We start from the raw sequence: 13546 nt of genomic DNA on the forward strand, positions 1-13546 counted from the left end.
TTGGTCTTGATGAAGCGCGGGCGGGGCAGAAGGAGTGTGCATGAGCTAGAGTGCAAGGACATTGGCGATCCCGTATTTTGGTCAGGCTTCCGGCAGCTGGCGACTGCTACGCTACTGCCGGGAGCCGCTGGGCTTAAGGCGATGAAATTGGCAGAGCAATTGGCTTGTTGGACCAAAAATGAGTTAACTATTACATCACGAGTACTAGATGAGATGTCTCAGGATGCACTGAGCATAAACCACGCTGTGTTACAAAATAGGGCCGCTATAGATTTCTTGCTCTTAGCTCATGGACATGGGTGTGACGAGTTTGAGGGGATGTGTTGTCTCAATCTTACCGACCATTCACAATCAATCCACGCGCGTATACGAAACATTCAGAATGGGCTATATAAGCTGAAGCAGGAGAATGGCCTTGGGATTGACGGGTGGCTTCGGGGGCTGGGGATCGGGCCCTGGTTGGCAGCAGGATTAAAACAACTGATTACCATAGGTATCGTGGGTATGTTCCTATTGATTTGTGGGCCTTGTATACTACAATGTATCCTAGCTCGGGTACAGAAAATGGTTGATCTATTATTTGAAAGAAGAGGGGGAAGTGTTGGGGCCCTTGCGGTACTTCAGAACAATAATCTATATGAAATATAGAGTATGGAACTACACTGTTTAGGATTAGTTGCTTAGCACAACTTGCTTAGCATAAGTAGCTAAATTTGCTGAAGCCTTAGGCCTCAGACTGTAGCTGCTGCTATGTGCTTTGAAGTAGTTTACCAAGGACACTGGTGCAGCTGGGAATGATACATCCTGAGAAAGTACAGATAAACTAGCAGAAGCCAGTGGGAACCAAGGTTAAGGGCTAGACAGCTTTGCTAAACAAGCAGCAAGGTACAAGGCATGACCGCTGTGTGCGTGATCGGTGCAATGATTGGCTACCTGTGACATAATCTGTATGAACCACAAATCAAGGGCCAGAGCGCCGAATACTTGTACTTATAAAATAGGCAAATTGCTGAATAAAGATGGAATTGAACCTGCATTCTGTGAATGCGTATGATTCATTCCCGTCACTCCCGCGGACCGCGACAACCCCCGAGCCTTCTCTGCTGCAGGCTGAACAGTCCCAACTACTCAGACTCTCCTTATATGACAAATGCTCCCATTCCTTAATCCTCTTTGTCACTCTTTGCTTGTCTCACTCCAGTAGCTCCCTGTCTTTCTTGTACTTGAGAGCCCAGAACCGGACATAGCACTCCAGGTGTGGCCTCACCAAGGCTGAGGAGAGGGGAAGGATCACCTCCCTCAATTTGCAGGCAAGACTCAGCCTAATCCAGCTCAGGATGCTGTTGGCCACCATTGCCACGAGAGCACATCACAGGCCCATATTCAACTTGCTGTCCACCAGGACCCCAGGCCCTTCTTTGCAAAGCTGCTCCCTGGCCAGTTCTGGTGCATCAGGTTATTCCTCCCCAGGTGCAGGACTTGGCATTGCCCTCTGAACTTCGTGAGGTTCCCATCAGCCCTTTTCTCCAGCGTGTCAAGGTCTCTCTGAATGGCAGCACAACCATCTGGCATATCAGCCACTCCTCCCAGCTTTGGGTCATCTAAAAACTTGCCGAGGATGTATTCAGCCCCAGGCCATTAATGAAGATATTAAACAGTACTGGCCCCAGGATGAAGCCCTGGGGGACACCACGAGTGACTGGCCTCCAGCTACACTTCATGCCACTGATTACAACCCTCTAAGTCCAGTCGTTTAGACAGTTTTCAATCCACCTCACTGCCCACTTCTCTAGCCTGCACTTCATCAGCTTGTCTATAAAGATGTTAGCGGAGACAGTATCAAAAGACTTACTGAAGTCAAGATAGACAACATCCACTGCTCTCCTCTCATCCACTAAGCCAGTCATCTCATCACAGAAGGCTATCGTCTTGGTTAGGCACCATTTCCCCTCAGAAATCCATGCTGACTACTCCTGATCACCTTCCTGTCCTTCACATGCCTGCAAATGGTATCCAGGATTAGTTCCTCCATCACCTTCCCACGGATCAAGGTGAGCCTGAGCGGCCCGTAGTTTCCTACATCCTCCTTCCTGCCCTTCCTAAAGATAGGAGCAACACTTCCTCTTTTCCAGGCCTCGGGAACCTATCCCAGTTGCCATGGCCTTTCAAGGATAATCAAGATTGGCCTCACAATGTCATCTGCCAGCTCCCTCAGCACTCACAGATGCATCCCATCATGGCCCATGCACTTGTGCATGTCCAGTTTGTTTAAAAGTGGTCCCTAACCTGATCCTCCTCTCCTAAGTCCTCCTTTCTCCAGACCTTCCCTCTGGTCTCAGAGGCCTCAGATTCCCAAAGGCCAGTCTTACCAGAAAAGACTGAGGTGAAGAAGGCATTCAGTCTTTTCTGTGTCCTTTGTCACCAGGGCCCCTGCCCCATTCAGCAGCAGGCCCACACTTCCCCTAGCCTTTCTCTTGCTGCTTAAGTACTTGGGAGAAGCCTTTCTTGTTGTCTTTCACATCCCTCATCAGATTCAACTCCAGATGCGCTTTGGCTCTCCTCACCCCATCCCTGCGTGCTCAGACACCATCTCTATATTCCTCCAGGTCACCTGTCCCTGCTTCCACCTCTTGTACTCTTCCTTATATTTGAGTTTTTTCCATAGCTCCTTGTTCATCCGTGAAGGCCTCCTGCCACCTTTACTCAATTTCCTGCTTGTTGGGATGAACCATTCTTGAGCCTGGAGGAGGTGATCCTTGAATATCAATGAGCTCTCTTGGACCCCTCTCCCCTCCACGGTCATAGCCCATGAGATTCTTCCAAGCCGGTCCCTGAACATCCTCAAGTCTGATCTCCTGAAGTCCAGGGGTGCAATCCTACCTTTTGTCCTGCTCCCTCCTTGCAGGATCCTGAACTCCACCTGCTGCCCAGGCTGCCCCCAACTTTCACATCTCCAACCAGTTTTTCCTTGCTTGCAACTATGAGGTCCAGCACAGCTCCTCTCCTCAAACATCAAATGAATATCTTGACCACATGTTAGCCACATGTTAAAAGTTACTGCTCTTCTACCACCCTATCACACAGTGTTCCCAACCTCCATCAAGCCTCTCACTCCTTTTTTTAAGCCATACACAGCGCAGTAAATCTGACAAACTAAGCCCATTTCTTTTTTGCCTTACAAGAAAGAGGATGAAAATGCACCAGGATAAAAGTGCTGCAACAATGCTTTTCTAGCAACAGGCAATCTGACCATAATCAAATTAGTCTAAGTGAAGCAGAGAAAGTCAGTACACTTAAAACATTAAACCATTCTCATTTATGGATGTTATTGATAATATACATATTTTAATGAACAGATGAACATCTTTAAGAGTTCATAACTTCACAAATACTTTTTTTTTTTTCAATTTAGGACTGTTTATCCTTCTCTAGTAAGAAGGAGAGACGCAAACAAAAAAACCCAACCAATTTATCATTTGCAATTTTTTCCTGCATAAAACTTCAGGAAGAGTACTATCAAGGGGAGATTAGGTTTTTTGGTTGGTCTGTTTTCTGATTTGGTCTTCTTTTTCTGAGGGGACGGATTTAGATTTAGTTTCATCCTAAAACCTCAAAGTATTTTTTTTCTAATACTTTCAACAAAGATGATGAACAGCATACAAACCTATAAGAATGGTGGAACATAGAGGGTTAGGACCTACAAGGCTACAATGCCATCAAGGACTCTGAGACATCCTAACAGTGGAAGAGTAGGCCACTATACTCAATATATTGTGCTTTCTAGTATCAACTCAAACTCTGCCAAAATACCTTTACCTCCTCTTATCCCACATCCTCTGCATGACTAAGTGCTCACATGAGCCACTTCAACCTCTTCCTCTCTGACAGCAGCTTTGTTTCATTGCTGTTGAATTTTTCAACACCACTGCAACCAAACCTCATTTCTGAGCTTTACTGTGTCTTCCTGAACTGAGACTTAATTGAACCTGCTGACAGGTTAAAGCTAAATTCACATGACCTTTTCCAGAGATTGTAGCATATTTAATATCACAATCCAGTTGGATTGGACTTTCTATAAAATGAGAATTTCAGGATAGTTCAATACATTATAGCACAAAGCAATAAACTTATCTCTGAAGAGCTGCATTTCAATATTATTTATTAAGAAAGTCATCGAGAGGAACAAGGATATTCAGTGCCATATGTTATCCAAGGTGTTCTAAGTTAACTTCTTACACAGAGCTTTCCATAGCCTTCAAATGTCCTACAATACACTCTTTTACTATTCTTATATTCATGAACTTCTCTGATTTCAAAGAGCAAATAAAAGTGTTCTGGCAAAGCTGCTGCTGTTCACTGACTTGCCTTTTTTCTTATCAACATTGTCTTTGAATAAAAGACGCACATAAATGATATGTGAAATACTGAATGGATCAACACCACTGTAAACGGCAAAGCGTATAATGAGGCTGCTGCCAATCAAAAGCAAGTTCCTGCTTGCTTCTCGTCACTGCCCGGTGATACGGTCCTTTTTGGCCGAGGGGCACGGGGCTCTCCCTAGGGGAGAAGGGGGTCTCCCCAAGGAGCCCCCGGCCATCGGGACCAGGCCAGGCCGCCTCGGGGCCGAGCCCCCCTCCCCGGGCAGGACAGGGCCGCCGGCGGAGGCCTCCCCTCGCCGCGGGGCCGCGCCGGAGCGCCGCAGCGGGCCTGCCCGGGGGGAGGAGAGGGCCTGCCGGGGGAGAGGGCCTGCCGGGGGGGAGGGCAGGGGTCCCACCTGCGCCAGCAGCGCCTCTCGCTCCCGCCGCCTCTGCTCCTTGCGCGCCGCCAGCTGCGCCTCGCTCTCCAGGCCCGACGCCATGGCCGCGCCCCACCGTAAAGCAGCCGCCGGGCAGCCTCACCGTGCGTACGGCGCTGTCGTAAACAGCGGCGGGGCGAGGGGCGAGGGGCGGGGCGAGGGGCGGGGCGATGCACCCGGAGGCGGGGAGAGGGGCGGGGCGATGCACCCGGAGGCGGGGCGAGGGCCCTGGCAGCAGGAAGGGTCAAACAAAAAAAGAATAAAAAGCGGCTTTCTAGGTGAAACCGCCCCCGCGAGAGCGCTGCTGTGCCTGCGTGCTGGTGGCAGCCCGCCCACGGGCCGGGCGGGACGTTTCCACAGGGAAGGTTAGGGCCACGTGGGCTGCTGGTGCGTGGGTGCTGTGCTGCCCTCGAAGCGCAAATCCACTTGCCACCTGGGAGAAACGGGCAGCTCTGTTTGGAACGGCCAGCGCGCACGCTGTGTGGACCCACGGATCCCCTCGTCTCTTAGTCACGGATGCACACACACAAACGGGTCTCTGCACTAGCTGGCCCAGGCCTACGGCCTCCCCGCAGCTGCCCCCAGCCCCTCTGCCGCTGCGGGCTTGGACCCCTGCTCTCGGTGGGAGCCGGCTCTCGGGCCCTCTGGGCTCACCGGTATCCAGCCTTAACAAATTCAACCTCATGACCAAGTTTCCCCAGCTTCTCTCATAGCTACAAAATTTGTGTCAGCTTCCAGAAGACTTTCCACCGCCTACCAGGTAAATGTCAGGGCAAATATGTCATGGCATGGCACAAATAGCTTAGCGGGTGCCTATGGCACTTGACTCACAGGGCCATGAACACACAGTATTGGTGTGGGAATGCCAAATTCCAGTCTTAGCCTTTGCTGATGACCAAAATGACTTTACCTGAGCCCCAGGCTACTCATCTGGACCCAAGACTACCGAGAACTGTGCAAGGGAAAAATGTGGCTTAACAGACTCCCCCAGACTCCACACAGTGCCTGATGCTCCCCATTGCCACAATGCATCTTCAGCACTATCTTCCAGCCAGTTTCGCTTCCATTTGCAGCCAGTTTGGTGCTTCCATGCAAACATATGGCTTTTATAACTGGCAGGGTGCCAATGCTCAATATCTGCCTGGACAGGAGGAGGAAGGAAATTTAAAAAAATGTGTTCAAGCACATACAAGTTGCAGTTGGCCAACAGTATATCACAGGGCTGCTAAATCTCAGGTGAAGCAGATATTTATCTGACACAGTTTCTCTGGGACAATATCAGAGCATTATTACTGTGTGTGCAGCACCAAACGTAATCACAATTGCCAAATAATAGTAATATAATTTGAGCTAAGGTCTGAGCAAAATGTCTGGGTAATTTGTTAGCTATTTGCATGGGACAGTATGTTTTCAAAGTGGTAGCAGTGACTGAATAATCATCTCCATGGTGGTATTCAACATGTAAATCGTATTTACATCTTTGTTCTCTTCATGCTATGACAATTAGCAGCATCTTCTGAAGAAAAATCTGTCATAGATCACCACTAGGTAGAGAATCATAACTGATAGTGCTTAATAGTCATTGCATGGAAAAGCAGCACATCAGCCCCCTTTGGGAAGCAATTAACGCAGTAAATAGATGGATACACAAAACATTCCAGCAGGTTTGACAAACACTATGCTCATTCCTTAGCTTTATACAGCAAAGGGCACTGCAGTTGAGAAAGGAGAAGCAAGAAAAGCACAGGTCTGGCCCAGAAAGGAAAGCCTCTTCTCATCATGATGGGTGCTTTTTACTGACAAACTGGCTCTTTTCCCTCCCAGATTTTACCACTTCCTCCAGGCAGCCAGCAGAGCAGTTCAGGTGGGTACTCCCTAATTCACTTCATGCACAGTCAGGTATATTGGCTTAATGGGCTTATATTTAAGCTAAACAGCAAATTGTTAGTCCATGAGCTGACTCAACTAGTTCCGACTGAATCAATTTAGAGAGTGTTTGGAAGAGCTGCATGAGAAGAGAAAGGCTGGTAACTATGACAAAAGTGTGGTTTGCAACTGCTGTGGACAATAACTTCTTCCACCAGTAGCTGGAGTCAGAACAGAAAATGTGTTTTCCACAACCCCAAGTTACAGACAAAGACAAGATCTTAAAGTAGTGTGTAAGCTTTTGCAATATTTGGTATTATTCTTGATATTCATAATCCTCTGCATCACATAATAAGGCAATACTGTAAGTTTTCATTTAAATACAAGTTCCCAATGCTCGTGATTTTAGAGGAGAAACCATGATACAGAATCACAGAATCACAGAATCGCTGAGGTTGGAAGGGACCTCTGGAGATCATCTAGTCCAACCCCCCCTGCTCAAGCAAGGTCACCTAGAGCATGTTGCACAGGTTTGCATCCAGGCGGGTTTTGAATAGCTCCAGAGAAGGAGACTACACAACCTCTCTGGGCAACCTGTTCCAGTGCTCTGTCACCCTCACAGTGAAGAAGTTTTTCCTCATGTTCAGATGGAATTGTCTGTGTTTCAGTTTGTGCCTGTTGCCTCACGTCCTGTCACTGGGCACCAGTGAAAAGAGTCTGGCTCCATCCTCTCAACGCCCTCCCTTCAGATACTTGTACACATTGATAAGATCTCCTCTCAGCCTTCTCTTCTCCAAATGCACTCTAGAAGGTCAAAAACTGAAAAGCAATTAACATTTTAAAGTTATTTTTAAGATATGATTATTCTGTCATCTTGTAATTTTTGAGGGATGACTTTAATATATAGGGTCAACAGTTAGGAAACGGATGACATCATTTTATCTCACTTCCTCTCCTCATCCAAGAAAAGAGTCTTCTCAGAGGAAGCAGACTAAAATGAAACTTTAGTCTCATTTATTTTAACATATTAGTATTTCTGAAACCCATTCACATGCTCAGAAATCTGCAGTGAACTTAGAGAACATGTCTTTGGTATACCACTTCTAATGGTCAGCAGGACACCTCTGCTCAGTCATCTTATTCCCACTGCCAAAATTAAACGTATTAATAAAACAATAATGGTCCAGAGTTACTGGTCTTTGCTGAACTCCTACCAGGAGGCACTGACCTTGCAGACTGAATTACCATTCCCCATGTAACAACACATTTTACACTTTCCCTGAAAGAAGCTGCATGGTCAACCGGGTGGTTCTCCAACTGACCTGTGCTATAATGACTCCATGCTGCTAACCTTCACTGCTTGCCTTTAGGGCTCCATTTGATGTGTTATTTTTATATGAAAAAGTCTGGAAAAGTCCTCTCCACTCAATGTGATTCTGTACAGTTTTCTTTAAACAAAAGCCAGTGTTTCACTAGGCAAAGGAGTTCTTTGAGAGTACAAAACTTTTTTTACTGCAGTGTTGAAGCTGCAAGGTAATGGATAAATCCAGCTTACTGCTATGGGGAGATTGTTATCTGGATTTTAGCACCACATTCTGAAGTGCTCATACTAAATAAGCTCAATATCCAACAGGATGCTGGGGAGAGGATGGAAGGCAGGTACACACAAGTCAAGATGGACTTACCTTCAGTCAGTTCTCATTCTGTTCATTTTTCAAACCACCTGGGTTTCAGTTGCCATTTCTACTGCTGGGTAGTCATTTAGATTAGATTCTGAGAGATCACTTAAACTGGGATGGAAATTTTCAATGGCTCAGTTAAGAAATAAAAAAATGCAGTCACTTGAGAAATTACAGTAAAGAACAAAGAATGAAAAAAGTACAGAAAAATGGAAATACTTTTTTATGGAAAAAAGTGTTTTTCTTTCATAGAAATGTTACTAAATTTCCTCAGCAGAGAATGAAAGCAACAGTGTCTAGCTCAGTGCCATAAAATGATAGAATACATTGCCCGAAAATCAATGCAGTAGCAATGTCCAGGTTATTAGTTTCTCATGCCTGAACTGTGCAGTGAGGACCAGAATTGAAAAACCAGACAAATTTCTACTGTCCATCAAAAAGAGTGGTCCCAGCAGCAACAAAAGAGCCGCTGTGACATTGATGATACTGGCAGCCTGCCTTGGAAATGAGAACTCGGTTTACAATGAAGATGAATGAGGAGACTGTGGTGGATCGAAGAATGATTTCACCCATCCTTCCATATTCAGTAGCAAAGCATGTGTTGTCTGCCCCTAAGCAACTGTTATTTTGTTAATCTGCTCAGCTACTTTGAAAACAAGTTACCTCTTCAACAATAGTTAGAAAGACCGAGGGAATGAGGTTTAGAAACACATCCATTTTCTCTCTCCCCACCTCAGGTTCATGACTGTAATAGTAAGAACTGTTCATGTGGGAAATTCTCTAGCGACAGCTAGCGACTAACAAATGTTTTGAGAGGAACCTATAGAAGTGCAAATGGTACTGTTATACATGTGAAATGATAATTTGTTCAGTACATTTCTTGTGGGGCTTTTGTATGTTTTTTTCTTCTTTTGGGGAGTTGAAAATAAAGTTTTTAGTGTATGGGTAGCACACGACAGTAATAACATTTATTTTATCCAGAAAAGACAAGTTTTTGTAGCCACCTGTTTGCCCGCCCTGTCTTTTGCTTTACTTTTGCTTTACACCTTTTTAAAAATCTTCTCTTTGAGGGAAAAGGATAAGTCTTTTCTATTGCCTGCTCAGCTTGGAGAGGTCCACAGGTGCACATGACAGGCACTTGGAATCAACTGTTTCCATAAGGAGACATAAACACTAACTCAAATCACATAGCAGGGGCAGGAATGAAAACCTAGGGCTTTAGTTTATCAGTCTTTATGCATCAGATCAGTGCAATAACTCAAAGGCAGAGTGTCAATTCAGTGCAGTTTGTTTGTTTTGTTTTTACACTGAGATTAAAAAGCCTAACTTTGTTTTTTAAAGCTAGATCAGTTCCATAAACCAGGTTGTAGCCTAGTCCCATAGACAGCTCCATCAGCCAGTTAGTTACAGGAGCAGCAGTACCTTAAACTGATGCTGTAAACACTTTGAACTTAGAAACCACAGACTGTGGCTACTGCTGCTCTTTCCCATCAGCTGCTATCTCCCAAAGATCAAGGGGCTGCCTTTGCCCTTTTCTCCTGCTGTGTTTTCCTTTGCGCACTTCTCATGGCCAGCAACCAGGAAACACTGAAGAAAACCAATGCTGTACCCCTGGGTAGGCTCATGGTGTGGAGGTGTCATAGGAGAGTCTCTCCTTCATTGCAATAGAGATTCAAAACACCTGTAAGGATGGGGGTATGGCTGGAAATGCTTTCTCTAATGAAATGGAGAACGCTCACTGAAAAGAATTATTGAGACCAGTGAGGTCTTGCTCCATGGGAAGGGCTCCAAGGCACTACAGCACTGTAACGATAATTGTAAAGAGAATTTGACTGCCACAAAGAATGTCCATAGTTGTCTCTTTTGGCAGCAGCTCAAGCAATTTGCTCCTCTCCAATTTTCACCCCACAATTCCTGGAATTGGTTTTCATATTTATTTATTTTACAGCATTGTGTTAAGAGGGAAGGGCAATTTCATACCCAATCCTTGTCTCAGTCCTTGACCCAGAAATGGCTGTAACTGCTGTCTGAGTAATGTGCCTGACATCCCAAGCCACAGACTTTGGCGCAGTTCTTGACAACAAATCCTCTGCAGAGGGTAACACTATTCAGGTTATCTGGCCACTCATCTCATTTTCAAGACCAAATTACCCTCCAGGGCCCTGCTTTTGGAAACACACAGGCAACACCAAGTAAGCCTGTCCTCAAGCATATAGCGTGGTGTCAAATACCATCAAGTCAGAAAAGAAACCACAGAGTGTGAGGACCTTGGATTTCTTTTAGTGTATGCTTTGGCCTGCTTTGGCCTTGGAGATTTAGAGTGGCAAAAACCAAACATGGTATTTTTCCTAGTCAAGATTCACCCAATATTCCTCTGTGATGTGGTTTCAGGCTTCGCACAGAAAGACAGAAGCCTCCTATGGAGTTGCTGACACCGGCAACAGGCAGAAATACTCACGTACCAGCAGGGGATTCTGCCTGGTTGGTAGATTCAGAAAAGTATCAATCACATAGCGGTAATGACTTTATGCCTTATAAAGCCAAGCATAGATTAAACAGGGCAGATGGGTGAAAAAGTAACTTCTGCCCCTGTGTTTTCTCCTGTCTGATCCCCCAGAAATCTACCTGGCATGTGGGCCTGACCAAGCTGATTGACCCAACTGAGATTATTTAGGAAGTGCAGAGGAGAGAGAAGAGCCCCTTCTACTAGGGATCACGGTGTGATAAAAATAACTGTGGCCTACAAGCTGGTTCCATGTCTTTCAGGTTTTGTAACACAGAATGGGAGAGAACAGGAATAGTGTTATGAATTGCCAGACTTAGTGTTTGTGTTGTTTAGTCGCTGAGATATCAACAGAAAAAAAATAGAACTAATCATGGTAATTCCTCTAACTCAAGACAGACAGATAAGCTAAATCTTCATGATCAGCATTGCTTCATTAAGAAGAATTAGTGTGAAAGTGTCTTATTGTAGATCACCTTCTAATCTACCTTCTTGTCCCACACAGGCTGAGACCCAAGGAAAGTGCATGATAGAAAAACATACTTTGTTACTAGGGCTTGTTAATAGCACTGCCCCAGAAAGAAGAGGTAGAGGTCTTTTACAGTAAAAACAAGAAATAAATTTCAAGCCCATGCTCAGAAATATGCCTCCTATGCCCTGACACAAGAACCATTCGTGCGAGGAAAAGTTCTGCTTTAATGAGTGGTATGGTAAATCACTACTTCCACTAAACATGTTTGCAATGCAGAATGAGGTGGTAACAGCTAGAGCTATCTTAGTAAGCAACTTGGTCTCTTTTCATTTAATTTTCATTGAATACAGACAATGTGATGCTCTGACTCACTTAGAAACTGTGTTTCTTTGTCTCAGGCTTAAATTAACCTGGATGAGGAGGCAATGTTACTTGGTGAGGAAGCAGAGGGAAAAGTGCTGCAATAGAAGTTTTCCTCCGGTCTGCCATAATTGTGAAAAAAGCCAAGTAAATCCTAGTGGAAGGATTCCTGCATTCCTCTCAGATTTTAGGTGCCATCAGAAGCACCTGCAGCACTTAGCTAGAAAACATCAAATCTTTGTGTTCTGACAGGAATGTCGCATGGTGACCAGGCTTTTTCTGGCCTCCAAATGGGAGGTTTGTAATATGCAGTGCCTTTAGGCCCAAACATGGTGTAAAAGTTGCAGGTGACTGCCCTCTTCTGCCAGTGCCATAGAAGTTATTAAACCAAACTAATTACCAGAACCCACATTCCACTAGTTTGCCTTTTAAGGCATCACCTAAGGCTCTTTCTATAAATCCCAGTACTACTAGGGCCAGAATAGAGAGCTTTCTTACTGCAAGAGAATCTAATTCATTTCACTTTAATTAAAGAAGATTTTAGACTGGTTGGAGAACTCAAAAATATTTTCTGTGCTCTGAATGTCAATGATAGTTTCCAGTGCCTCTGCAGTAACTGAACTTCAAGACAAACTTGAGAGGAAGCAACCTGAAGGAAGACAGAGAACTATGCAATTGAGCCAGATAAAATATGTCCTCTTGTTCTGCTGCCCCAGGCAGAGGCAGTGATGGACTCTAAATAAAGCATCATCTCATACTTCTTCCTTCATATGTGGGATGCAGAGTGAGAAAAGCGAGAAATAAAGGGAGTAGACACAGCAGAAATCATTAGATTAGCAATTAAAAAGAGTTATTATCAGTTAAAAACATCAGCAGGCTAGTTACCAGACAAGACACTTACTACAGGGCCTTGTGTCAAAACTGCCCAGTTGAGATGCCTAAAAAGGCCTATTTTTCAGGAACTGAAAATTTCTATCATCTGAAAAGCTGTAGGTTTAAAACTTGATCAGTAAACTATAAGATTAATTCCTTTAAGCTCTCTGGAAGCCAAACCCTTGGTTATGCCTTTCCTTCTGTGGATGCCTAAAACAGATAGACAGTTGAAGAACTCATCACCTCTGCAACAAGTGATCAGCATTTGTGCAGTTTTGAGGCTGGTGAGTAATCCAACCTTTTGGAGGACTGCAGAACTGATGATGAGGTACAGCCTTTCCCTTGAAGCTCAAGAGTTCAGCATCTCACGTGATTCCTTCTCACAAAGCCCTCCCCAGGATGGCCCATATCCTTTTAAAAGCCACACCCTGTTAAAAAAGAACTGTGAAACAAGATGGTTAGAAATAAAAAATGCCAATATGGAAAATATTGCATAAAGTCCTGTACTGAGAGGCACATAATCTGAGGAGAGTATTTGAATGGGAAATATCACATATTAGGATTTTCAAGCAACTCAGGCAGGTCATTACTTGCCTGGTGAGTCAAGAAATTATTTTAGTAGTGGCGTATTAGGTAGTCTGATGTGGGGGAGAGTTCTAGGCCATAAGGCCAGAGAGAAGAAACATTTACATTAATCAAGCTGAAAAGAGGGACAGCACACAAACTGGTCCTCAGACAGGGATGTTGTCCACAGAAGATGGATTTGAAAAAAAAAAAAGAGAGAGAGAAAAAGAGGCAGATTTGTGGTGCTAGATTTAGAGAGCACCAAAGAATGTAACAAGACTGTATATTGTGAAAACTACTTTCAGCAACTAAACAAGAACCAATGGAAAAAAAAAAAGAATGAACGACTCCTCCTCTCTCTCTCATCCTCGCCATCTTTAACTACGAGAATAAGACAGTGTGAAATGCTGGGGAGCTTTAAAAATGGAAACCCG

The 13546-nt window shown here is 44.8% G+C and overlaps 1 protein-coding gene across 9 annotated transcripts in view; it reads right to left on the minus strand.

Moving 5' to 3' along the window:
• Positions 1-4862, minus strand: part of CWF19L2 (CWF19 like cell cycle control factor 2) — a 120704-nt gene extending 115842 nt beyond the window's left edge. For all 9 annotated transcript variants that reach the window (XR_010883199.1, XM_067289913.1, XM_067289901.1 and 6 more), the window contains exon 1: positions 4775-4862. Coding sequence is in view for 8 of the 9 variants with exons in the window: in XM_067289913.1 (XP_067146014.1) it covers positions 4775-4858 (84 nt within the window). In the remaining variant the exon portion in view is untranslated. The remainder of the gene's footprint in view (positions 1-4774) is intronic.
• Between the last annotated feature and the right edge of the window lie 8684 nt (positions 4863-13546).

The sequence above is a fragment of the Apteryx mantelli genome, chromosome 1 (assembly GCF_036417845.1).
Source record: "Apteryx mantelli isolate bAptMan1 chromosome 1, bAptMan1.hap1, whole genome shotgun sequence".
NCBI lineage: Eukaryota > Metazoa > Chordata > Aves > Apterygiformes > Apterygidae > Apteryx > Apteryx mantelli.